At 47.0% G+C, this 23,071-nt stretch overlaps 3 protein-coding genes across 5 annotated transcripts; 2 read left to right on the plus strand and 1 right to left on the minus strand.

Moving 5' to 3' along the window:
• Nucleotides 1-756: 756 nt before the first annotated feature.
• On the plus strand, nt 757-10,252 carry gng2 (guanine nucleotide binding protein (G protein), gamma 2). Its single transcript, XM_029830291.1, has 4 exons — nt 757-946; nt 6,980-7,035; nt 9,114-9,232; nt 9,311-10,252. Exons 3-4 carry the CDS (start codon nt 9,146-9,148, stop codon nt 9,437-9,439), a joined length of 216 nt encoding a protein of 71 aa, XP_029686151.1. The 5' UTR covers nt 757-946; nt 6,980-7,035; nt 9,114-9,145; the 3' UTR covers nt 9,440-10,252.
• Nucleotides 10,253-12,733: 2,481 nt separating this feature from the next.
• On the plus strand, nt 12,734-15,329 carry LOC101078969 (dual specificity protein phosphatase 23). Of its 3 annotated transcripts, XM_011614733.2 has the most exons (4): nt 12,756-12,796; nt 12,881-12,933; nt 13,337-13,613; nt 13,926-15,329. In XM_011614733.2, exons 3-4 carry the CDS (start codon nt 13,344-13,346, stop codon nt 14,109-14,111), a joined length of 456 nt encoding a protein of 151 aa, XP_011613035.2. In that variant the 5' UTR covers nt 12,756-12,796; nt 12,881-12,933; nt 13,337-13,343; the 3' UTR covers nt 14,112-15,329. The 3 variants fall into 3 exon arrangements, with proteins under 3 accessions (XP_003962403.3, XP_011613035.2, XP_029686135.1); XM_003962354.3 differs by having other exon boundaries at nt 12,734-12,933; XM_029830275.1 differs by lacking the exons at nt 12,756-12,796; nt 12,881-12,933 and adding an exon at nt 13,119-13,269.
• On the minus strand, nt 15,300-22,148 carry afdnb (afadin, adherens junction formation factor b). Its single transcript, XM_029832715.1, has 26 exons — nt 21,917-22,148; nt 21,603-21,807; nt 21,424-21,530; nt 21,234-21,340; nt 21,047-21,135; nt 20,911-20,970; nt 20,640-20,845; nt 20,414-20,559; nt 20,188-20,282; nt 19,847-20,118; nt 19,575-19,718; nt 18,858-19,056; nt 18,335-18,417; nt 18,149-18,235; nt 17,977-18,042; nt 17,830-17,903; nt 17,450-17,568; nt 17,184-17,342; nt 17,028-17,104; nt 16,732-16,860; nt 16,512-16,651; nt 16,325-16,452; nt 15,839-16,161; nt 15,652-15,751; nt 15,534-15,573; nt 15,300-15,442 (listed from the first exon to the last, which is right to left on the minus strand). The coding sequence occupies exons 1-26, from the start codon at nt 22,010-22,012 to the stop codon at nt 15,346-15,348; spliced, it is 3,348 nt and encodes a 1,115-aa protein (XP_029688575.1). The 5' UTR covers nt 22,013-22,148; the 3' UTR covers nt 15,300-15,345.
• Nucleotides 22,149-23,071: the final 923 nt, after the last annotated feature.

Below are 23,071 nucleotides of genomic sequence, written 5' to 3' on the forward strand. Positions count from 1 at the left end.
GGGGCGGGACACAGCTGAATAGGGGTACAGTATGGGGCACAGATGACCAGGTGCAGGGGGCGGGGCACAGCTGGGCAGTCGTAGGGGGCGGGGCACAGATGACCAGGTGCAGGGGGCGGGGCTCAATCCGTGAGACGAACAGATAAACTGACCTAATCAATGCCAGCAAAGGTGATGCAGGCAGCCGCTTAAATGGTTTAAAGTGCATGTTGAATTACAATCATTAAACCACATCCTCTAATATTTCCTCTTTACTTTAAAAAATATTTGAACTGGAATTTTAAATGTAGCTTTTATTGTACAAAGGAAGGCAATGAGGACAAATACTGATAAATACTGAAGCTGATAAACACTGTTTGTCCCTTCCAGGCCACCGTAGGAGCACATTGGAGACCGTCTCCATGGAGGAGGACCCATGTCAATAATTACATTAATTCTTCTCCTGAGTGAACAGAAACACTTTGATCGACTATAACATTTTTCCAAGAACATTTTTATTAAAAATTACACACATTTAAGATCATTTAAGCTAAAATATTGATTGGACTATTCATGTAGATCCAGCTGGTCCGGAGCGTCAGCTTTCCTGGTATGTATTTGTTTACGGTGTGTGTTTAGAGAGACAGAAGCTTTTCCTGTGGACCTTGAGGGAAATAATGGGGGGGGGGGGGGGGGTTAGCAGATAGCAGAAGAGGGAAGAGAGAGAGAGGAGGAAGAAGAGGAGGAGGAGGGTAGTTTCTTTGCAGCCTGAACGATTGGCCCAAGGGTGGAGACTCAGAGGAGCAGCGAGGAGGGAGGATCTCAGCTGGAGAGGCGCAGAGAGAGAGGAGTGTGTGTTGTGGATGTGCTCGCCCGCCTCACTGTCGGTGTGTGTGAGACAAAAAGAGGACGCGTGGATACTACGCTGCACCGCTGGATGTGTTTGGCATCTCCCGCGCACCCAAAGGTAGGTGGCTGCTGCCTCCTCTCCTGCTCTCCATTCGATCAACCCTCTTCCCTTTTATTCGGAGGCATCTGGGTTAATCACATCCAAAACAGGGTGTGTTCCAGAGGAGGAGGAGGAGGGGGGTTCTTCACGTCCAGGCTGTCGTTTTGTCTCCGCTCGAGGGGCAATATTGATGCTCTTGGCTGGCTTGAATCATGGGATCCCCCCCCCCTCCTCCTCCCTCTAAGAAAAACCTTATCAATGGCAGGTGAGCCGCCACGTTATTCCTCTAGGGTCTCAGCATTTTTTCCAGAGAAGAAGACAGACCTATTTCAGTGAACGTGGAGATGGGGAAGCGGGGGTGGGGGTGGGGTGTGTGTGTGTGTGTGTGTGTGTGTTGGGGGGGGGGTGTTAATGACATTTGGTTTTGGTGATGTTTGCACAAGAGCAAACGGGAGAGGTGAGAAGGGTGGAGACGAGGCAGCGGAAGGGAAGACGGTCCCCCAGGCCATTTCTCAGCTCTCCCACCACTCTCTTCCCCCGGGCCGAAGGGAAGGCGACGGAACCACACGCGGGGGTTACGTGGTCGTATCGGGCAGATGGCTGGCGAGGAGAAGGAGGTTGGCGGAGGACGGGGCGGGAGGGTGTTTTCGTGTTGCTCGCAGGGGGGCACCGGCAGCAGCGGGCACGAGCGGGAAAATTAGCAAAAATGAAGAGACGAGCTGTTGGGTGTCGGGGGCGCCGGCGTGCAGAGGAGCGTCACGTATGCAGGCGTGTTACAAATGCACACGGCGTGTCAGAATTACGCAAGAGCCCACGTCCGGGTGGCACGCGCTTGTACCTCCGAAGGCAAGTTGGTCCAAGGCCACGGATTGTTGCACACGCGCCAATGTTGAGACTAGCGGAGCGGCGAGCGGACTATCAAAGAGAGACCGGAGCTTTGGGAACGAATGAGAACCAGATTCTGGGGAGGAGGACTGAGCGACCATCCACGCCTCCCTGACCACTCCGACCTCCTCACACAATTGCTCCCTCAGGTGGAAACACCCTCCCGCGTCAGAGCAAAGCGTGAAAACGCCCCAAAAGCAGCGTTCCCGCCGAGGTCGCGTCCATGTTAGGATGTTTTCCTACGTTAGGCTTTGACCGTTGGACTCGATGCGACTGTTTGTTCAGAATGTTGATTTTAGTTTTAAGGTTGTTCGACCGTGTTGCCGCCTCCTCGCCTGCAGGAGAGCTGGGAAAGCCTCCAGTCTAGTTCTGCCAAGGCCTCAAAGGAGTCCAGCTTCTTTCTGAAGGCTGTTGCACTAAGCTAACGCCATTGCTCCGTTAAAGACAGAGACGTTATGCGCTGAATCTCCAGGCTGGTGATAAATGCTGAGGTGCAACCCTTAAAGTCTACATTCACTAATGATGCTGGCTGCTGCCCCCTGCTGTCCTGGTGGTGTCGTTGCTATCGATTTGTTTCCCAGTTCAAAATTAGCACATTTCAGCCCTTTGCTTCAAATCACAAAACATCACTTTATCTGGCAAAAAAAAGATCTCGGACATCCACCCCATCTTTTCTACCAGCGGAGAACTTGTCAGAAGTTTATTCAACAAATTTTGAGATGTAAATACATCCGCTTGTGCATATTTTTGTGTTTTCTTCACTTAGCAGTAAATATTTCCCCTCCCCAGCCACGTTTCCACAGTAGCCCAGTCCAGACAGACCAAATCCACACTGGTATTTATACATACTGCTGCTGTGACGTTTACAGTAACCTCGTCTTCGTAGAACTGCCTGCAGTTATGGAAAAAGCTTGGTCTTTATAGCTGCCTGGAAGTCGTCCTGAAACCGGTGCAGGGGTGTCAGTGGGATTCCTACCACTAGGTGTTGCCAAATCTTGCACGCTGAAAATGTAAAATAAAATCCCACATCAGTGGATCTTCCCTTTAAAACGAGATGGGAACCTTTTGTTGATGTTTCACGTTAAGGACTTGAGTCCAAGTTTCCAGTGTAACCTTGAATTGCCTTGATTCTCGGCAGCCGAGTCGAAACCCCCAGCACACAGGGGCTGTAAATGGAAGCTTTCAACAGTCTGGAAAATATCTATTTAACACCAGACAGGAGATTTGAAGCAAAGCCTCAGCTGGAGGCGTCCAGGTCTGAGACCGTCCAACCAGCAGGCCCAGTTTAAACAAGTCCGGATGTTTGTAATATCGTTAACAACTCCGGGCTGCTGATGTTATTCTTGGCCAGCTGATTGATTATGAAGTGTGTTTAAGCTTTGCCACTCAAGACAAATGGGCAAAAAGACGGCCGAACACTCACTTTTGAAGGCTGAGAATAGTTTAATTTACAGCAGGGATGGAAAAAGAAAGGTAATTTTTATGACTGCCGACTTCCTGTGAAAGCGGTCAGCAGGGACGTGACTCAACCCCTGTCACACACAGCGTTAAAACCCACCAACAGGCCTTAAATCTGCCCGTCTTCCTGGCGTCACTGACACGGATTGTTCCTGGTCTACTCATGTGCGCTGCCGTTACGTAACAGGCAAAAAAAAAAAAGGCTTCTGAGCGCCGACACTCGCCAAAAACCTAAAGAAGGAAAAAAAGCCCAACTTTCGCCGCTTTGATCTCACGACACAGCCTGAGCATTGAATTTAATAAACATAATAGAGCACATTTGCGCTCCCCGGGGCAATAAGCCTCCTCCCTGTTGCCACTCGGACTCTCCGGGGATGCATCACTTCCTGGGCCACTGCCTCTTCCCCTCCCCCCCATTCTGGGACGGCCCTAGATTAACCTCCAACACACACTCATGCACGGACGTCTCCAAAATGGCAGAGTGAGCAGGGCATGCTGGGGGGGGCACAGATGTCTGGGATAATCAAATATTGGTGGCGGGTGTGTGTGAGTGGGGGGGGGGGGGGTAATGGACAGGCGGGACGGGAAAAGGAGAGTTGGGGGAGAAGTCTATCTATGACGAGAGTCACGGTTTCAGCAGAGCTTGAGGATTATCGCTATCGGAGGAAGCAGCCGTCACGATCCGGACGATCGGGGATCGAGTCGTATGTGACCGGACCATTAATCAAGAGTTAATCGGTTCAGAGTCCAGAAAACCTGACGTGACGTTGGGCCACAGCCGCACAGCGCACCTGAAACAACAACTTCCACTCATTATTTAGTTAGCGCACACATCACGAAGCCAGAACACGTCTCGTCTGTCAACCTGCTTCTCTGGAGAAGTTACATAGCTCAAGGTTGAAGGAAGAGGCAAGCTAGCTTGAGCTAACGTCAGGCGCTATCAAAGGAGGGCGAGAGGTGCAGAATTACAGACATGGAAACTTTATTAAGCAAAGTCCAGCCGTGATAAACGGATTCCCTCGGTCGAGGTCGGAGTGATGTGAGCCTTAAGGTCGTCTCCAGGTAGGGGTCAGAGCCCTGCGCTGAGGGGATGCTGAGCCGTCTCGCTCGGTGTCATCTCCCAGAACAATCGTTGGCTGACGGCTCTGCCCTCGGCGTGCTCTCAGTGTACACAGGGAGGGGCGTCCTTCCTCCTGCTGAAGGACGGGGATCCGTGCTGCATTACACTCCATCCTGTTCATTAATAACCCTGGAGGTCAGGTTGGTGCGGCGTCTTGCTTGCTGAGGTCGCTGTAAAAGCCTCTCCAGTAGAAGATAATACCATCCCATCTCGCTGTCCTTCTCTACATCTCTGAGTCTATTTCCGGCGTCCATTCAGTCGTTCTCTGTGACCTCTGTGGGTCCCGCGGCCCTGAGCAAAATGTGTTGTTAGCAACAAAACAGTCATAAACGCAGGAAAATTTCGACTAATTTGTCCTTTAAATGACAATAAAACATCCGTTCTTATGGATGACTGAAAGAATGGGATTTTTTTTTACTAGGCAAAGACAAGCTTCAGGCTAATTGCTAACTAGCTTAATTTGACACCGAGCACTTGATTCTGGAAAAACAGGCTCTGAATAAATGTTAGCATGTCAGACTCTATAAACACGTTCATGAATCCGACAAAAAGCCAAACACATTCCCCGACAGCAGTCTGAGTTTGCACTTTTCCGTAGGAACAAAGATATTGGCTTTCGCTCCGAGGCCAACAAGCAAAAGCTGGCGGTTGACACAAGTGTTTGCAGAAAGATTGTGAAACACTGCCACTAGGGGGCGCTTCCTTTATTCTATTACATCAAAATCAACCTGAAAGCTTGTGGAAAAGGTGATAACCTTCAGTCACAGCAATTTAACTAATTTTAGTGACAAAAATTGCTGATTTCCTGCATTTGAAGGCACGTCGTTGTGACTTTTCGTTGTCCGTTTTGATTTAAGAGAAAGAATCTTTCTTCTTTTTTTTGTCTTAACTGAAAACAAAATAATTATTTTGAAACCATCCCTGTGTTTTCTTGAGAACTGTTTCAGAGTCTTAACAACAGACTAATAAGTGTGTGATAGCACAGTCGTTACGGTTCTTTTAAATCTTCCACCCTTATCAATATTGGTTACTAAGGTTACAGGGCTCAGCCGCTTTCCAGATTTAGCCCGGAGCGTCTGCGATCAGGGGTTCCATCCTGCCAACTTGCATCCCTGCAGAACTTCACAGGTTCCCTGATCTCCGGGGTCCAGATGGCTGAGCTATAGGGACAGATTTTTAATTACAACGTTCTAATTTCACGAGCTGGGCATCGCCAAGGACCGAACGCTCCCTGCACACAGAAGCTGAGGTGGGCACATTAGCGACGAAGCCCTTAATGTCAGCCGGCCGCTTTAATCTGCAAAACATGCAGAAGAGGAGGCCTTCAAAGGGCAGCGGAAGGATGTTAGAGGGGGTCAGATTGATTCGGCGGTGCTAGCAGCGGGACGGAGCATGACAACGGGCGAATCGGTGGCCGGCGGGGAGGGACGAGCAACAGACGGCCCCCGACGGGGGGGAAACGGAGCAGCTGCCGGCTCCCTGAATTCACAAAGTCCAGTTTCTTTGCAGATTCTCGAGCGGTTAATAAATGAAAAACAAGTTAAAGGACACGTGATTCAGCATTGTCACCCAAGCTCATCTTAAAACACAAAAGGCGGATGTCAGATCCTGCGTCTGAGTCACAGTGTTTCCAGTGTTCAGATCTGTGGGAGGGTTTTTTTGTCCGTTTGATGGCTGTCTCCATCAAAAGGAGCAAAACTGCCAATCCCTCGTTCAAACAAGGCCTACAGATGTGAGGCCAGGAGGTCCACTGAGCTTTGGCTACCGGAGCCTCTGCTGTAAGATCGCGTTAACGTCACTGTGGCTTCCAGAGGTTGGAATTCCCTTCCTCCGCAGATCTGCTCATGCAGGCTAATTGGCCCATTTATCAGAGGCAACGGAAATCTGAACCGTGCAGTCACAGATGCATTAAGGATGGATCTGTAAGGAGGAGGAGGTGAGCAGGTCAGCGCCGAGAGGAGCTTCACTTGGAGGAATAACGGGACACAGTCGGGAAATACACAGGGATCTCTTCAAAGGAGCAGAAAATCCACCTTCAGAAGATCCCTGTGCTTCTCTCAGGTGTAAATGTCGAACTTGTCAATGTCTCACAGCCCAGATGTTGTTTCCTGTGCATATTGAAAGATTTAAAGGATTTCGCAGGGATTTGTTGCTTCAGATGTTGCAACTGATTTCGCAACATTTTCCACTGTCGGAAAGTTGGGAGGGTGTGTGTGTGTGTGTGTGTGGGGGGTTACAGAAATATCCCGAGGTATCAGCATGTACCAGATCAGATTCTGTCTCAAGGTCTGCAATTGCCCCACCATGAAGGTCCAGTCCAGCCTTGCTGTCAACTCACATTATCAGCATCATTTGGAGTCAGAAGGAAGCAGCCGCCTGCCCGAGGAGCATAAATGATCAGGAAAAGGAGGGAACTTAAAATCTGATCTAATACGGATGTGATTCATCGTTCAGGTTCTGTACTTTACTCCAATCTACCACCAGGGGGCGATAAAAAACCTATCAGTTTCCTGACCATCTTTTACGCGTCCTGATCTGACATATTGACTTGTGTGTGTGTGTGTGTGTGTGTGTGTGTGTGTTTGCAGACTGAGGACCGGAGCAGCTGTCTGAAGAGCCGAGCGCAGAGGTGCGAGCAGACCAGGTAAATGGCCCACGCCCCTTTGCATCGCGGCGGGAAAAAAGCACGTCCAGCCAAGCGTGTTATCAGCTGCAGGGTCCTTATCAGCGTGTTGACGCCATCTGAGTGGGGCATTCTGGCCTCATGTTGTACAGACCAGCAATTAAATTATGCATCTGCCAGAAGTTGTAAAAACGCAGGGTAGAAACGGTTTAACATTCACTGAACAACATGAGTGCAGCCATCTCCTCACCCGCTCTGGAAATGAGCCGGTGTTGCAAACTCCGCCTACGAGATAAAACTGCCGGTGATAAGAAAAATGGATGTAAAACACAGTCGAGTGGCTCCCAGCTATTCCTCTCAAACCAGGCTACGGTGTCGCGCTCTTATTTTGCGAGTTCTACTTTCCAGCAGACACCCCAGAAAACGTAAAGAGCGACATCTGTCCCCATCTGCTAATACATCGGCCTGCTTTGTGCTCCCGCGGGTGCTGGGACGGTAATACGGCCTCGATAAAACGCCCATTTCAGGTCGCCAGGCGCACCTTTTGTAGTGGGTCGGCCGCCTGATTCTTTACCTTTGAACCAAAAACGGAACCAATCCTGAAGATTCTGGTGACCAAGCCCAGTATGTGCACGTGAGCAGAGGTTACCTTCAACAACCATGACCCTAAAAGGTGAAACGCTCCTGGATGTGAGATGGCCCAGCCTCCCTCGACACCGTGTTTATGTTCCGCTGTTGATAACAGTGTCGCACTTAACTAAATCCTCCTCAGAGTGCACGTTTGGCTCGCACCGATGGGACGCTGGAGTCTTTCCTCTTCCTCTTCTTTGGTTTGTGTTTTAAAATGTCATCCAGTGATGCTGATATGCAGCTGCTGCTTCAGCTCCTGCGGCTGGTTAGTTTCCCTCGCAGCCCAGTGTGACACCAATGAGGGGCCATTTGCTGACTTCCAGGATTTGCACGTGGAAGGGCCACACACGGGAGCTCTCCTCGCCATGTAGGGCGGAGCGGAGAAGTTCTGTCATGTGACTTATTATAAACAGTGAGTAATGAGTGTCTACACGCCCGGGGAGCGATGTTGTTGATGTTGGCCAGCATGGCGTGCACCTTTCCAGGGTGAGAGGGACAGGGCGGGGCCGGGGCAGCTCGCGTTAGCATCACAGCGGTGGCTCCACCCCCCCCCTCTGAGCAGGTGTGCCATCAATACTGACACTCGTGTGCAGCACCTCGCTGCGATCAGGGCTAAACCCTAAAGCCACACCACACCTACGGCGGTGGGGGGGATTGATCCCACACCATGGATGAGAGAGCTCTCACAGCTTGATCCGCTCAATCACAGAGGTTGTAAAAGTCAAAGGAGCATCTGAGGACGCGCACGAAAATGAAAAAGCAGCGGAGGGTTGCCGAGACTCATTAAAAACAGATTCGGCCATTCCCGATCTTTTAGGATGATCGTCAAACTGGTCACGCCTCCTTCATGTTCTGGGTTCACAATCAGTTTGGCTAGCTTACGTTTGTCAGTAAAAATCGTTGAATATGCTGATGTTAAAGGTCTGACGGAGGCCGAGCTGTCCGAATTACAGCCTGCAAACACTGGCTTCAATGTTTACATACCCATCACACACCCGAGTGAACCAAAACACAGCAATTAGTATGCGAGGGTTATGGCGTGCTACGAAAAGCATACCTAGTAAGAAGGCCAGGCTCCGCCTTGGTGTCCGCCCCCAAAGGGTCACAATTCACTACTTTGGTAGCTAAAAATGTGCACGTAGACCAAAGAAATACTTGCCGAAGTCGAGATATAGTCGCTGGACTATTGAACAAACATAAACATGTGTATATATAGCCTGTCATGTGACCTGGGGTGCCTGTCAGGTGACATTTCACTTGTTCTTGAGAGACAGTCTCTCTGATTACTGCCCCTTCGCTCTCCTCCCACATTCCTCGGCTCCGGCTCGCTGTCATGTGCTGCCTAGCAACTGAGACCATAAATATGTCTTTCTTGTGCATCGGCGGTCACGTGACAACAAACATGGCACGTGTTGCCAGCAGCTCCGTTTTTGGCTGATCTATAAGGTTTGCGTGTTTCTGGCATCCAGGCGGATCACGTGAGACCTGACCGACGGCGCCCATGGCGAGCAATAACACAGCCAGCATCGCACAGGCCAGGAAGCTGGTGGAACAGCTGAAGATGGAGGCCAACATCGACAGGATAAAGGCGAGACACTGGTGCTACTGGTGGTGTTTGGAAACAGTTTGGCTTTTAGCTGACTGGGAGTTTTGTGCGTGCGTTTAGGTGTCAAAAGCAGCGGCAGACCTGATGTCATACTGTGAAGCCCACGCCAAAGGGGACCCCCTGCTAACGCCACTGCCGGCATCAGAGAACCCCTTCAGGGAGAAAAAGTTCTTCTGCGCCATCCTGTAAACCCAACGTGGCCCCTCAGCAAGTCTGCCCGGCGCGGGACTCTGGACGTGGACGTTCAACATGCGTAGAAATCTTCTGGTAGGAGTGTTCTTGGACGGCACCTAAAGAGTGCGGCTAAATTAAAAACCAACAGAGTTTACATGTAACCGTTGAAGTGGTCGTGAATGCTTTTTTTGTAGGGGGCTGTTGCAGCATGTTGAAGGGGTCTGTGCTTCTAGATGAGGGAGGATGAGGATGAGGATGAGGATGAGGATGATAACCCTGAGACGTGGCGGACGCACCGTCTGCACACTCAATCTTCAGGTTGTGACGTGTGAAACTTAAACCATAGATAAAATGAGAGTTATATATATATATGACGTTTATATATATATATATATGACGTTTATATATATATATATATATAGTGGTTCTTTTGGGGTTCCCAAACGTTTGTTGCTGGTTTGAGCGCAGTAGGACAGCAATCAGGCTTTACCACTAGATGCCACCTGATTATGGGTCTTGTTTTTAATGAGTTCACGTTTAACTTTAACCTCCTAGATATCTTTATATAACTGTACGTGTTACTGAAACAGCTCTGTTGACGTCTTTTCTTACCAGTTAGTGACAGCTTTTTCAAGGGACGTTTGAATTATTCAGCGCCATGATTCTCCTCACCAATACCTGTCTGACGGTCAGTCTCTGTGTCTGAACATCTATCTGGCAAATGTGATGCGGTTTGTCTCCTTTCGGTTGTTTAAAAAGAAACAAATCTCTCTTTTTACTCTTTGTATAAAATGACTAGCAAGTAAACTGTGCTGTGCTGTGACTTCTGAATCTTCGTGTCTCATTTCCATATGTATTTAGACATTCACAGTGGCTTTAAGTGTCATCTGAAGAGCACGACTTGTGTTAGTGTCTGTTATCATGACTAAACATTTAAAAGTGGAAAACAGCAGCAGTTTGAAGCTCCCCTACCCCCTAAATGTGTCATGATTACATTTTGGTCTGTAAATATGGAACCAGCTGTTAATGAGTTGGAACATCTGATTCACAGAATGATTAAAAAAAGTGCTATCATGAGCTAAAACGTGCAAGATAAAACATTTCTTTAATGCTTTGATGCCACCTGGCTGTAGAAATGCCAATTGTAACGATTGAACACTTGAAGCAAACTTATTTTAAAACGGGAAACAGTAGAAATCCAGTTCGTTGTGTAAGTACGGTAATACTCCCCTAATATTGAATAAAGGTAAGACTTAAATCTGTTCGTCCCCTCCAAATATTATTCAGATGAGCTTCACGGCACTCCTGCACTGACTCTTGCTCCTTGGTGAAATAAAATACGTAATAAGTAACGCTAAGGTTGTTGTTTTTATAGTGTCCGTAAATTGCTTTCGAGTACGCATTTAACTTAAAATGATAAGGGTCCATAAAAATGAGTAAACGAAAGCGACAACATCGAAAAGCTGATGTCAGAAGCAGGATTCGAACCCGCACCTACACGGAGGACTGCTACCTGTTCCGCCATCCTCACGTGGCATTCAATGACACACTCTTACGCTAATAAGCAATTTACCAAACTAGGTAGAACGAAACTGATCGAATTTAGATTTAGATCTAAACAGAATATATCTTCTCTTTATACTAATGAGACAAATACTATAAAAGTGCATTGGAAGCTTACGCAGCACGAGTAACTCCTGGTTGGAATGCAGAATTGTAAAGCAGACAGTGAATCAACCTCGCCCGCTCTGTTTTTCACCTATTTCCGCGGGAGGGGGCGCCATTGAGCTGAGTAAGCTTAAGTCACAAAACATACTTTTATTTTTTTTACCACTAAATAACAGGGTTACACTGAAAGATACAAAGAACTTTTTTCCAATAATTCCTGGATAAGTCAAAACTGGTGTTTTGTGAAAAGATAGCAAATGAATTGGAATATTTGTGTTGACGGACCCTGAATATTGACCACCAGCTCAGAGTCCAATTGCCATGACGCCGACGCAGGTGACGTCATCACTGGCGCGTCTCTCTGATTGGATAACCTGCCTGACGTTTATTAGCCACAGACGTCTCCTCTTCTGCCAACAGAATAGAATAGTTTTTTTATTATCCGGAACCAAGTGCAATAGAAAAATCTCCTTTGTCAGGGCACAACCTGCATCTGCATTTAATACACTATAAAACATACAAGTACCACAGAATCCCAAACACACTGGATGAGAAAATGCTTACATAAAAGAAAGAAAAGATCCACACGTGGCCTACAGGATTTGCTTTAGTTTCGAAAGCTGTCATGGTAGTTGGAATAGATTATTTTCTAAAGATAACAGTCCTTGATAGTGGAACCTATGTGATCACCAGTGTTTGTCTTTCTATTAGCAAAATAACTCAGTTGTCTATGAATTTGAATGAAATTCTCTGGAAATGTTAAAAATGGGTCAATTAAGAGTTTGGAACATTTTGGTGATGTTCTGGATTCCAGAGGGACATTGACCTTTGACTTGCCAAAGATGTGAGGGTGACGAACAAAGACAAGGGGTTTGGATATGTAATTTCACAATGCATGGGGAAATGAGCTGCTTGTTTTTAAGTTTTAAGTTAAAGGAAGACGGCCCAGACGTCCCTCCGAGATCCTTCATTCTCTAATCATCGCCAATAATCTCAATCAACGATCACAACACACCAGGTTTTCTTACCTTCCTTTATTTTAATTGTGCAGTGATTTTGTTTACCCTGACACCTCCTGCAGTGCACCGAGAACATATGCTACATTATTACTTTCATCACATTTCTCCTAAATAATAATTTGCACTAGGAGGACATACATGCCAAACCTTTTGACAAAGAAAAGTAGTATAACGAAGGGTGTGCCTACGGAGGCACTATCAATTATTTCCTCCCCAAAAATCTACATGTATATCAGGAGCGTGGGGTGTATAGATCCGTTGTTCTACCTTCTCTAAGCTAAGAAACCAAAAGCTATTTAGTTAATAACTAATAACGTTAACCGCCTGAGGCTAGAAGCTTGGTGCCAATGAATAATAGGTTTTACATTCATAGGCTTTACATTACAAGATATGTTATCGATATTTTTAAAGCGTCTGCGGGGTTTATCACGAGTGACGTCAATGTTCCCGAATTATCACATCAGCCCTCGTTCCGCGGACTTCATGAATATTTATAACTTCGGATATATGGACCAATAGGATGGCGGTTTTTAAAAATACCTCAAGCCCGACCTCAGCGGACCAATTGCAAGACGGCTTCTTGAGAGTATTTCCGGTATCTGGGCCAATCAGATGGCGGTATTTTGAATATCTATATAATTACAGACGTCCGGCTGTGCAGAAAGCGGGGATGACGATTTAAAGAGTGTGTCCGTTTTAAGAAATTAGTGGATAATTTTTTCTTCGGGAGTCCAAATGAGAATAATTAGTGCATTTCTCTCCTTTATAGACATTAAATTTGGTGGAGTTGAAACGGCACACTGCCCAAAAAAGGACTGTTAGGTAAGAAGTAGACCATATGCAATGAGTCTTTTCTTTTCTAGTTTTAAACCTAATGTTTTTTCTTCCACCGTAAACTATCGGTTTTCAGCTATTAGCAACACCCTACGTCTATAAATACGTATAGTTTCATACATATACGCAGGCGAGCGACTAATGGAATCTTTCTGATACGGAACTGTTCGCTTTATGACTCGGGTAGGAAGTGCTAGAATGCTATTTTATATTCAGCTTTAAGTGTTGGAGGTATGTTTGCCAGAAAAAACGGGGTGTAGTTGCGCTGTTGCGCCGAGCTGTTAATCTCCTGGTAAACAGTAACCGGGCGAGGCGGTACCGCAGGTATTTCTAACATATTACTGCAAATGTTTTGCCCGAAACGTAATGTGTCATTCTGATTTTCTTCCAGCCTGATCATGGCCTCTTCCCCTCCACATAATTTCTCCTGGGTGGAAAAAGGAAAGGTAGCCGGGTTAGCTTTGCCCAGGATGACCTCAGAATACCAGTTCCTGCTGGACAATGGGATCAAACACCTGGTTTGTCTTTGTGAAAGAAAGCCACCAAACTATGACACCTGTCCTCAATTAAAACTGCACCATATTAAAATAGTGGACTTCACCCCACCGTCGCCGAGCCAGATCGAAAGGTTTCTCAGTATCGTGGAAGACGCCAACTCCAAGGGAGAGGTAAGAATTCACCTGTGCTGAGCTTTGTGCTCAAGGCTGTAAAATAATTACAGCGGTGCTGGCAGCAGACCAGAGTTAAAAAGCTGGTTCAACTCATCAGACCTGTAAAGAAAACATTCATGTCTTCCACAAGCCCGTCTCTCTAAAAGTGGTTTAACATTAATATCAGCCTGAGTTTGTCTCCAAAGGCCCCATGCTCAAAGGTCTTTCTGTTAGAAACAATAGATTTTTATACCAGCTCTAACCTTGACGTCTTCCCTTAACTTACTTGATGTGCTGAGAGGAGTGAAGACGTGTTTTGTTCCTCTTCAGGGTGTGGCGGTTCACTGTATGCATGGTCACGGGAGAACCGGTACCATGCTGGCTTGTTACCTGGTGAAGACCCAGAAGATTTCTGGCATCGACGCCATCAAACGGATTCGCGAATTGAGACATGGCTCAATTGAAACGCACGACCAAGAGAAAGCTGTGGTCCAGTTCTACCAGCGCACAAAGTAGCGTCGCATACATCTGTCTAACAGACTGGTAATTAATGGTGATTTTTTAAGCACTGGGCACTTAAGAAAAGACTTCATTAGCTTCCAAAATAATGGGACATAAGTTAAGAAACATAGACTTGACAGTGTTTTCCTTGATCTTGCATTGCCAGAATGTTTAAAAGGCTAAACCTTTTGTTGATCACGATCACTTATCTTGATTTTTCACTCTCAGTTTGACTTGTCTCATCTTCCTTCCTTCCTATTGTAATGATGAAACTGTAAAGTGCACAAATAGTGACAATGTGACTGTTTCTAAAGCCTTTTGCCGAGCGTTATCTTCTCTTTCTACAAAATGTTTTTGTTCTGCCTCGTTAGTCTGGAACACTGTGGATTATTCTCAGAAGATGTTTGTATCACCTCTTTACCAGAGAATGCTTTCATTTGATTTTCAGTTTGGACTTGCAAGTTTATGTCTTCAACAACCCATCAGTTTTTTAATTTTAAATTGATCTTAGAGGTTTACTTGGTCTTGGAACTGAAGTGTTCCAGCTCTTGCCTATAAGTGTCGAAGCTATATTTTAACTCAAAGGGACAAGGCTATGTCTATTTTTTGCTCCCGGAGATGCCTGCTCAGTTGCAGAAGCACTGCACTAAAGCTTTACACTTCGTGTCTCGGGTAACATTTGGGAGGCGTTTTTGACATCATAAATACACTTTTATGTTTCCACCTCTTCTTAAGATCATTTCAATGTAGAATGAAGATTCTTAGAAGGATTAAGACATCAGAAACTCACAATCCAGAGGCTTTTCTGTGAAGTAAATGTCTTTCAGAGTCTGCAAATGACCGATTTTGGTAACTAAATTGATCTGAAGAGAAATAAGTAGTAGTTCTCGCGTGGCCCTGAAGGGGGTGCTGTCGGCCTTCTCGCTGTCTACACATTACCAGCGGGGAAACATCGGCAGAGGAGAAAAGAAAGAAACTTCAATTTAAGTTAATTAAACCTTATAACACACACACCCTAAGTCGGTGACATTATGGATTTTGTCGGGATGTTTTACAAGAGTGACAAATGATGTGTTGTTTAGCTTTGCGCTAAATGCACTTTATTGTAACAGGAAATACAAAAAAATAATTTCCATCTGTAACATTGGCACTACAGTCGTTTGTACTTCTCAGCTATACTTTGTGCCACCTCCTTAGTCATAAAGTAGTTATAAAGATTATGTATAAACCCCACTTCTGAGGTTTGTGTTCAGGAGGCTTGAACCTTCATTTCTGCACTGGACACCCAAGAAAAGAGACTCTGATGCGCTCTGAAAGTGAGCTTTTCAGGCGTTGACACTCTGGTTCTGCAAATGAACAAATTGTTATCATTTAGTTAATAAAAGATGAAACTTATTTAACTTCATTTTCCTGCACAGTTGTCATGTTCAGACTTACTTGTTTGCTGCCATGTTGACGTGAATTGACCCATTTTGTTCTGTCATGGAATGATATTAAGATTTTGAGGCTTCTGTGCCTGCGTGAAGATGAATGAAAAGACAAAAGTAAGGATTACCCGTCTTGGCTTTGTTGTCACTTTGGGAGAGACGAGGTCGTGATTGCTCTTCCATCCTTTTCGGTTCAATGGTGACATTTGCAGCAGAGCTTTTCGCCATCTTCATCAAGGTAAAAGAAAGAAAATTGGATTAAATGCTATTTCAGAGACAAACAGGGGGATTCTGTGTCAATTAGGAAGAACTTGCTTGAGTTCGTCTCTCCATTTGGTTAATGGCCAACATTGTGTCGAGGTCCTCATCTTCCTCCTCTTCATCATCATCTCTTCTCTTCTGAATCTCCTGCAGCCGTTTCTGAAGCTGCCACTCCAGGCTGAGCCTTCGGAGCCGGTCATTCTCCTCCAGCGTGAGCTCCTCCTTAACCTGGGGCCTCTGCACCTCCTGCTCCAGGCGCTCCGTCTCAAACAGCTCCTTCTCCTTCTCTATTTGTCCCTGGGCCTCCTTCCCCTTCCAGCGATCGGACCCCAGCTCTGGGTGGGTCTTTGGGCGGTGCCCCTGTTGAGCTGGAGGATCTTGGAAGGAGACGTGTTTAGTTGGAGTGAAGCCGTCTTCCAGAGTGCTGGTTCTTAGCTGCAGCGGTGAAAGTGAGGACTGAGGGGGCTTCTTGTTTGCAGGGGTGGGACAGGCATAAATGTCATGGGCTGGGTGTGGAGGACTCAGAACATTTCCGTTTACCTGAAAGTTCTGGTTGATTCTGATGGTCTGATGGTTTGTTGGGGTTTTCACTGCTCTGGTCAGAGGGATGTCTATGCGTTTGGGCTGGTTTGATGGGGTCTGCTGTTGGGAAAGGGGAGTCCTCCAGACGGCAGCAGCACTCAGACGGCTGCTCCTCGGTTCCTCGGTAGGAGAAGAGCCATCTGACAGGATATTATGAGCAGAGGAACTGGAGCGAATTGGGAAAGATGAATCATGGATCCTGGTTTGTTTTCCACGCCGATCATTCCCGTCCCATAAATTCGGACTTTTGTCCAGGTACAAGCTCTCCTGGGACATCGCCTGGCGCTAGTGAAAGGAGATATGTTATTTTCAATGATACTGGAGGGTCTACATCTCCGTGGGTTAACAATTTAATCACTACTCACCATTGAGGATTTTTGAGAGGAACATTGAAGATTTAAAAAAGTCGATGTTTGATGCACTTGACTGGATTTTGGTTGGTTCTTCTCTTGCGATTTGAGGGTGGGAAGTGTCAAATATTCTCTGGGAAATGTCTGAAAACATACAGAACAGCACAGAATCAGGTTATCTCTCGCTTCATGATGTGTAATAACAATCTTTATGTGTAATTTCTGTGGGCGTGATATGAAGAGTGTGTTACCACAGTACAAGTGTTGTAAAGTAATATTTGCCCAGTTTGATGAGAATCATAAGCTCTCACATTGGTACAAAGGTTGAGACTGGAGACGGCTGAAATGTTTTTTCCTTCTATTTGCTCAGTTCTGTCTTCAAAACATTCTGAAATAGGGAGAAATTAAACATTTAATGTCAAAATACGCACTGTTGGTCCCTAGCAGAGTAATGGAAGATTATCCACCTGTAATATTGGGGTGGGAACGATAAAGTTGTCTGTTCCTCTGCATTAACTGTTCTTTCTTCCTCCTGCTGTTTCCATGGAGATGTTCTAAGCACTGTGGTTTCAGACTGTGCAGCATGAAGGCTGTACTTTTTGGATTAACATAGCCTTCCCCAACTCCTGAAAGAAGCAAAGGTCATTTGGTCACAAAGAGTAGAAAAGGATGTAAAAAAATAAATAAAAACCCCACAAAAACAGAAAATGATGGTTGAACACGTTGCATTTACCTGAATTTTGTTCTGATGTGTGTTCGCTCAGCAGAGGCCCCAGACCGTGGTGACTTGCTGCAAACTTTGCAACCTTTAAGGTCACAACTGTCCCAGTTTTCATCAGAATGGCAGCTGCCCTGAATAAGAGGAAAAAAATTGCTTTCAAAATCAAATCCTCACTTTGTTTCATCCTTCAGAAACTCGTTATGAGCACAAAGAGAGAAACTGCCGAGAGAATAAATACAGGCAGACCTTTAACAGCAAGGCTACCTGATAATTGAAACACCGTAATAAAAATACGGCAGCGCCCAACACTGAGGCTGACGCGTCTCAAGCGCCCCCTGCTGGTAGGTGGGAGAATTACTCAGCAATTCACGAAACCTGCCACTTGTTTCTACCTTTCTTGGCTGATTCCGACCAGGCTGTGACCATCAACACTCAACAGCTGATCCCCAGCTGTCAACCTGCCGTTCTGGAGGACAGGAGAGAATATGATTACAGTGATTTCTAAGCTTCCATTGTGATTTCTAAGCTTCAGGCATTACCCTCTCACCCGGTCCCCCCTTGACAATCGATTTGATGTAAATTCCCAGGTGATCTTGGCCTGCTCCCTGAGCCATCAACAGACAAGGGCCACGATTACAGGTACGGTTGTTTTGTTGTTGTGACTATTAATATTTGCAGAATTCCACCTCCTGGCACATTTGAGGCGCTCACCTTGGCAGCAACGATGCTGATCCCCATTCCACTGTTGAGAGGTTTGTTCAGTGTCACGGGTACGACCTCAGGCGCTGCCTGTTCCACCTATTTAAAACAAACCATAATAAATCACAGATGCTCACACGTGTCACTCATGTCTCTTATCACACACTGGAATAAGGGAATAGTTTGTTCTGGACTTACTGTGCACGGTGCAGATGTTGATTTAGGGAAGTGCACGGTCCAGATCCCCTCTGAGTTTGTCTGAACTGTTAGAGAACAAAGACCTGAGGAGAGAAACAGCTGCTCGTGGATCTGTAAAATACAGTTTTTGTTCTGTCTGAAATCACGTCCTTTATGAAAAGAATTTAGCCGAAAATTCCAATGTCCCCTTTTTCCCAAACCAGCAACTTAAGAGCTGTTTTTGTGGCTTTTTATCAAGATTTTTGGAAAAAAAAAACCAACCCAAAATAATCACTAAGGTTATCTAAATTTGGATTCCTGTTGGGAAAATCATCTGTTCCCAGGAAAGTTATGACTGTGTTTTCCCGAAACAATGTAGAGATGATGTTCCCTCAATAATCTGTGTAATTAAATTGCCTAATCAGTGAATCTCAGAGCCTGTGATTGATTATTCAAGCTACACCTTTCTCCCAGACCGATGCTGAACTCTCTGGACCTTCCAAAGGTGGCTCGATCCTCCTGAAACAGTCATGTTTTCGCTCACCTTTCTGGGAGACTGGTTCCAGGAACTGCAGAAGTCCTGGTGGGATTCCTGTCATGGTGTCACAGGAGAATCCTCCCTCGGGCAGCAGGAACGGCAGGCGAAGGTCGAGGCTCTCCTCCAGCTGGACGTCCCACCCTTCGCTCCGGATCAGCTGGTCTGCAGAGGCCTCGGCTGCTGCCGCCACGGCCTCGATCAGCTCCTGCAGCCGCAGTGAGACAAAGGAAACATTTAAGTCCAACCAGTCGGTTTGACCCAGACGAGCTGTTGTCTGCTTGGCCTACTTGATCGGTTACCTCCACAGTGTCACTCAACTGTGTGAGTTTACACAGGCACAGACATGGTGATTATCTGCTCATGAATATTTATGCAATTGTGCTGAACAATGGCTAATTCTGCTCGAGCGCTAATGAGGATGAGCTTTAACTTGTCAACTCAAAAACAAGCAAACGCATCGTTTTACTGCTGAAGCAAACAGTTTCTTGGTTTGACTCATGTTTTTCTTGGGAATTTAAAAAAAAGCACAGCTTGAAATGTGTTTACGGGTTAATAATAGAATTACATTTTCATTTTCCAGAGACTTGTTTTTCTGTTTTGGGTAGAATTGTGATGTTTAAAGAGGCATTTGCAGCCTCAGTTCACAGAAGGCACCCATGGCTTCTCATCACCATCCCTAAACTCTGAAGTGCCCCTGCTGGAGGGTATGAGGGCAGGACTCACCGGGGGGATGTGAGGCTCATTGTTGGCGTAGAGGTAACCAGCGAGCAACGCGCGGAGCTGCAGCGAGTTCAGCTTGAAGCAGGAGTTCTGGATCTCCTTCGCGTCTTTGACAGAGTACTTGCTCATGGTGAGGAGCGAGGTTGCCTGAAACCGATGGGGTTAAACAAACGTTAGCAGCTTGTACATCCAGATGCGACGTGAAAGCTTTGAAGGTAGAGCGCGACTATAATGCTATTTCAGAGACGCTCCACCATCGTTGGCGTAGACGTGACCTGGATTATGTGTCCGAGGTGGCAGTGAGCAGCCAGCTCCAGGCCCTGCCGCTCCGCCCAGGCCTCGATGGCCACCAGCCTGTGCCGGAGCGCGGCTCCCCAGTAGTAGGAGCGCAGGCCTGACGCGCCGGCCCGCGGGTTCACCAGCTGGTTGAAAATCCAAGCGCTGATAAAATGGAAGAGCTGAGAGAAGAGCTGTATGGTGAGGGCGGGGTTGACCCGGCAACGGCGCAAAAGGGACATGGAGTTCACCAAGGTGTTCAGCACCGTCTCTGCAAGAGGCAGCGCAGTCTGCGTCTGAGCGAGGGCGCGTGTGGACAGCAGGGAGAAGAAGACTTTACCGATGCCAAGTGGCAGCGAGCCGTGCTGCTCGGGATCCACCAGGAACGTGGGCAGGTGACTCCTCAGCGCGTTCTGCAGACACCGCACCAGACAGCTGCAGGAAGCCAAAAGCATTTATATCCTGTCTTTGGATCAGACGCGCTCAATATGATGCTGAGCTGACGTGCACACGCCAGCCGCATCTTCTGCAGGGCCTGAAAGAGCTGCTGAAGGTTTGGTGCATACCTGTAAGCGCTGTGCACCAGGTGGGACAGATCCCGCTGACTCTGCCGCGTCAGCGGGCTCAGCTCGGTATCGTGCTTGAGGAAGTTGAGCAGTTCGGAGGCGTTGGCCATCCAAAAGGCCAGAGTGCCGGCGATGGCCTGCTGGCCCTGCGAGGCAAATCCAGATCCAGAGTGAGAACGAACCGCTCCACACTCACTGATTCGCGCTGGATTTTCTGGTCCCTTGCCTGGATGACCTCCCGCATCATGGCCACCATTTTGTTGGTGATCCGGGTCACCCGGTGCGATGGCCCTCTGACCTGGGCACCCCGTTTGTGGTGCTGCTGCAGAGCGAACCGCCCGGCGGCGTAAAGGATGTAGGCAGGCAACAGTCCGCAGTGAAGCGAGGAGCTGCTGGGGGAACTGATGACGGCAGACAGGACGGCGTCCTCAGCTGCCACAGAGACACAGTCAGGCGGGACGAGGCCCAGGGCGGCCGACTCAAAGCTTTATACTCACATTTGTCGCAGAATTCAATTTGAATTGGTAACTGAGGGGAAGCATCAGGGCGGAGGCCCCCTGTGAGAATCACATTTGAATTTCAGAGAGTTCGTCTTTGGATTTCTCCTCATTTTTGGAGCTTTTCTAAACTCACCCAGGATTTGCTGCTTTTCCTTTTCCCCGCTGAGCTTCTTCACTCCAGCCTCGCAGACGCCGCTGCTGCTCAGCGGCTTCTTGGTCGTCCTGCACGGTAAAAGGATGCACATTATTCAGCCGGTTCCTCAGGCCTGAAGCCAAAAGTCTGGAGAGTCCAAACTCATAACGTGGATATTTTGTTTTACTCGGCTTCGTCTCCTGAATCCTGGTGGGAGGCTTTATTTTTGTTCTTCTTCTCTTTCCTCGACAGCGTCCTCTTGAAGCTTTGGATCACACCTCCTTTGTCCTTCTCCTGAAAGTTTTCCTTTGTTTTAAACACACACGCTCAAAACACCATGAACTAGATCAATGCGGAGGGACCGAAGGCTTCTTTACCTCCAGACGGTCCTTGTCAGTCTTCAGCATGAAGCGTCCCTCTCTGTTGTCCGTGGTCCAGTTTAACTGCACAGCTAAAGGCTTCTCATCCAGATCCAGTTTACGCTCTTTATCCCACAGAAGCAATTGTAATCATTAGAAACCATTGGTTACCATGGTTACAGGCAACGTCTCCTCACCTGTTGGATTATCTTTGCTCTTGTGGATCTCGTACAGCGAATGGTTTCCCATCGGCACCTTCACGTTGGGCCTGAACTTCTCTGAGAGCATCTCGATGACCTCGCGGGTTGAAGAGCTGCTGCAAACACGCAGACATTTCGTGGCCACGTTTCCGCCGTCCTGATCCTCAAAGTAGAAGCGCATCACGCCGTGAAACTCCAGGCGCTGCCGGCGAACACAGACGCGGCTTTAATTCGGGAACTTTGGGAAGACTTTGGAGGACAGAGACATGAACAGAGAAGCTTGATGGTTCTGGCGTCTGCAGGCGACTCACCTCATCGGGCTGACTGATTTCAAACAGGTCCAGGCGCTTGTTGTTCCACTGTCTGATGACTTGGGCTAATTTCTCTCTCTCTTGCTCTTCTGGCATCTTCTCCCCTCAGTTAAACTCAGACTAACCCGGCGGTTCTGCAGGGAATGAGGGGCAGGAACGTCCTCCGATGAATTAAATGTCCCTGTGCGGCGGGACCCCGTCCCCTCGTTCATTGTAACTATTGTGCAGTCAGTTCTTAAACATAATTGCCAGCGCCCCCCCCGCCCCCCCCCCCCCTCACATTTACCAGGTCAGTGGACTTTGGTTATGTGAAGTAAACAGTTTCCTGATCATATATCAGTCGCGGGCTGATGGTAGGTGTGTCCCCCTCCCTTCATGTCATCTTTCATGAGGAAAAGGGCCGATCCTGATGTGTGCTGGTGCATCTTGGTGTTTTTATATACATCATTGAGCCTCCCTGCTGAATCCAGCAGGCATCAGGACCTTTAACTACAGAGCCTCTCGTCCTCCTTCCCTCATATAGTCACGCCTAAGGGGATCTCCTGCATACCAGCGATTTGCTACACAGTTTAGTCCCCACACTCAGTCACAGTGTATGTAGGACAGCTTTTGTTGGCTTCTCTGAAGCATTCTGGGTTAACAGACAATGGCACAAAAGCCTGATAAAGACCAACGTTTAATTAGATATACAGTTGTTTTGTTGCTCTTTTCTAATTTAAGAAAGCACAATGGAGGGTTTTGTTGTCTGGACTGAGATGTTTTAAAGTCTTTTTCTAACATAACAGACTTTATAATCTAATGTGAGAAATGAGTGCACACCAGCGTCCTTTGGAAAGAGAGCAATAAAAGGGGAAAGATCTTAAAAAAGCAATCCAATCAAAACGATGCATCTTATGTCGGTAGTAAAGGAATCCTGTGAGTCTATTAAATAAATAATGATTAGCTCTTCCTCCACATTCATCTCTTTGTTCTAGCGTTTATTTCTGTAACAGCAGCTTCACCCCATCACTCCCTCCTTCATTCTAAGAGCAGATTATGGGCTGTTTTATTTCTGTAATATATCCATCAGTTAATTGTGACCACAATGGCAAAAAAGACTCTCATCTCTGTGCCAAACTGAATCAACTGTAAAAAAAAAAAAAAGAAAAGTGTAAT

The sequence above is a fragment of the Takifugu rubripes genome, chromosome 2 (assembly GCF_901000725.2).
Source record: "Takifugu rubripes chromosome 2, fTakRub1.2, whole genome shotgun sequence".
Taxonomy (NCBI): Eukaryota; Metazoa; Chordata; class Actinopteri; order Tetraodontiformes; family Tetraodontidae; genus Takifugu; species Takifugu rubripes.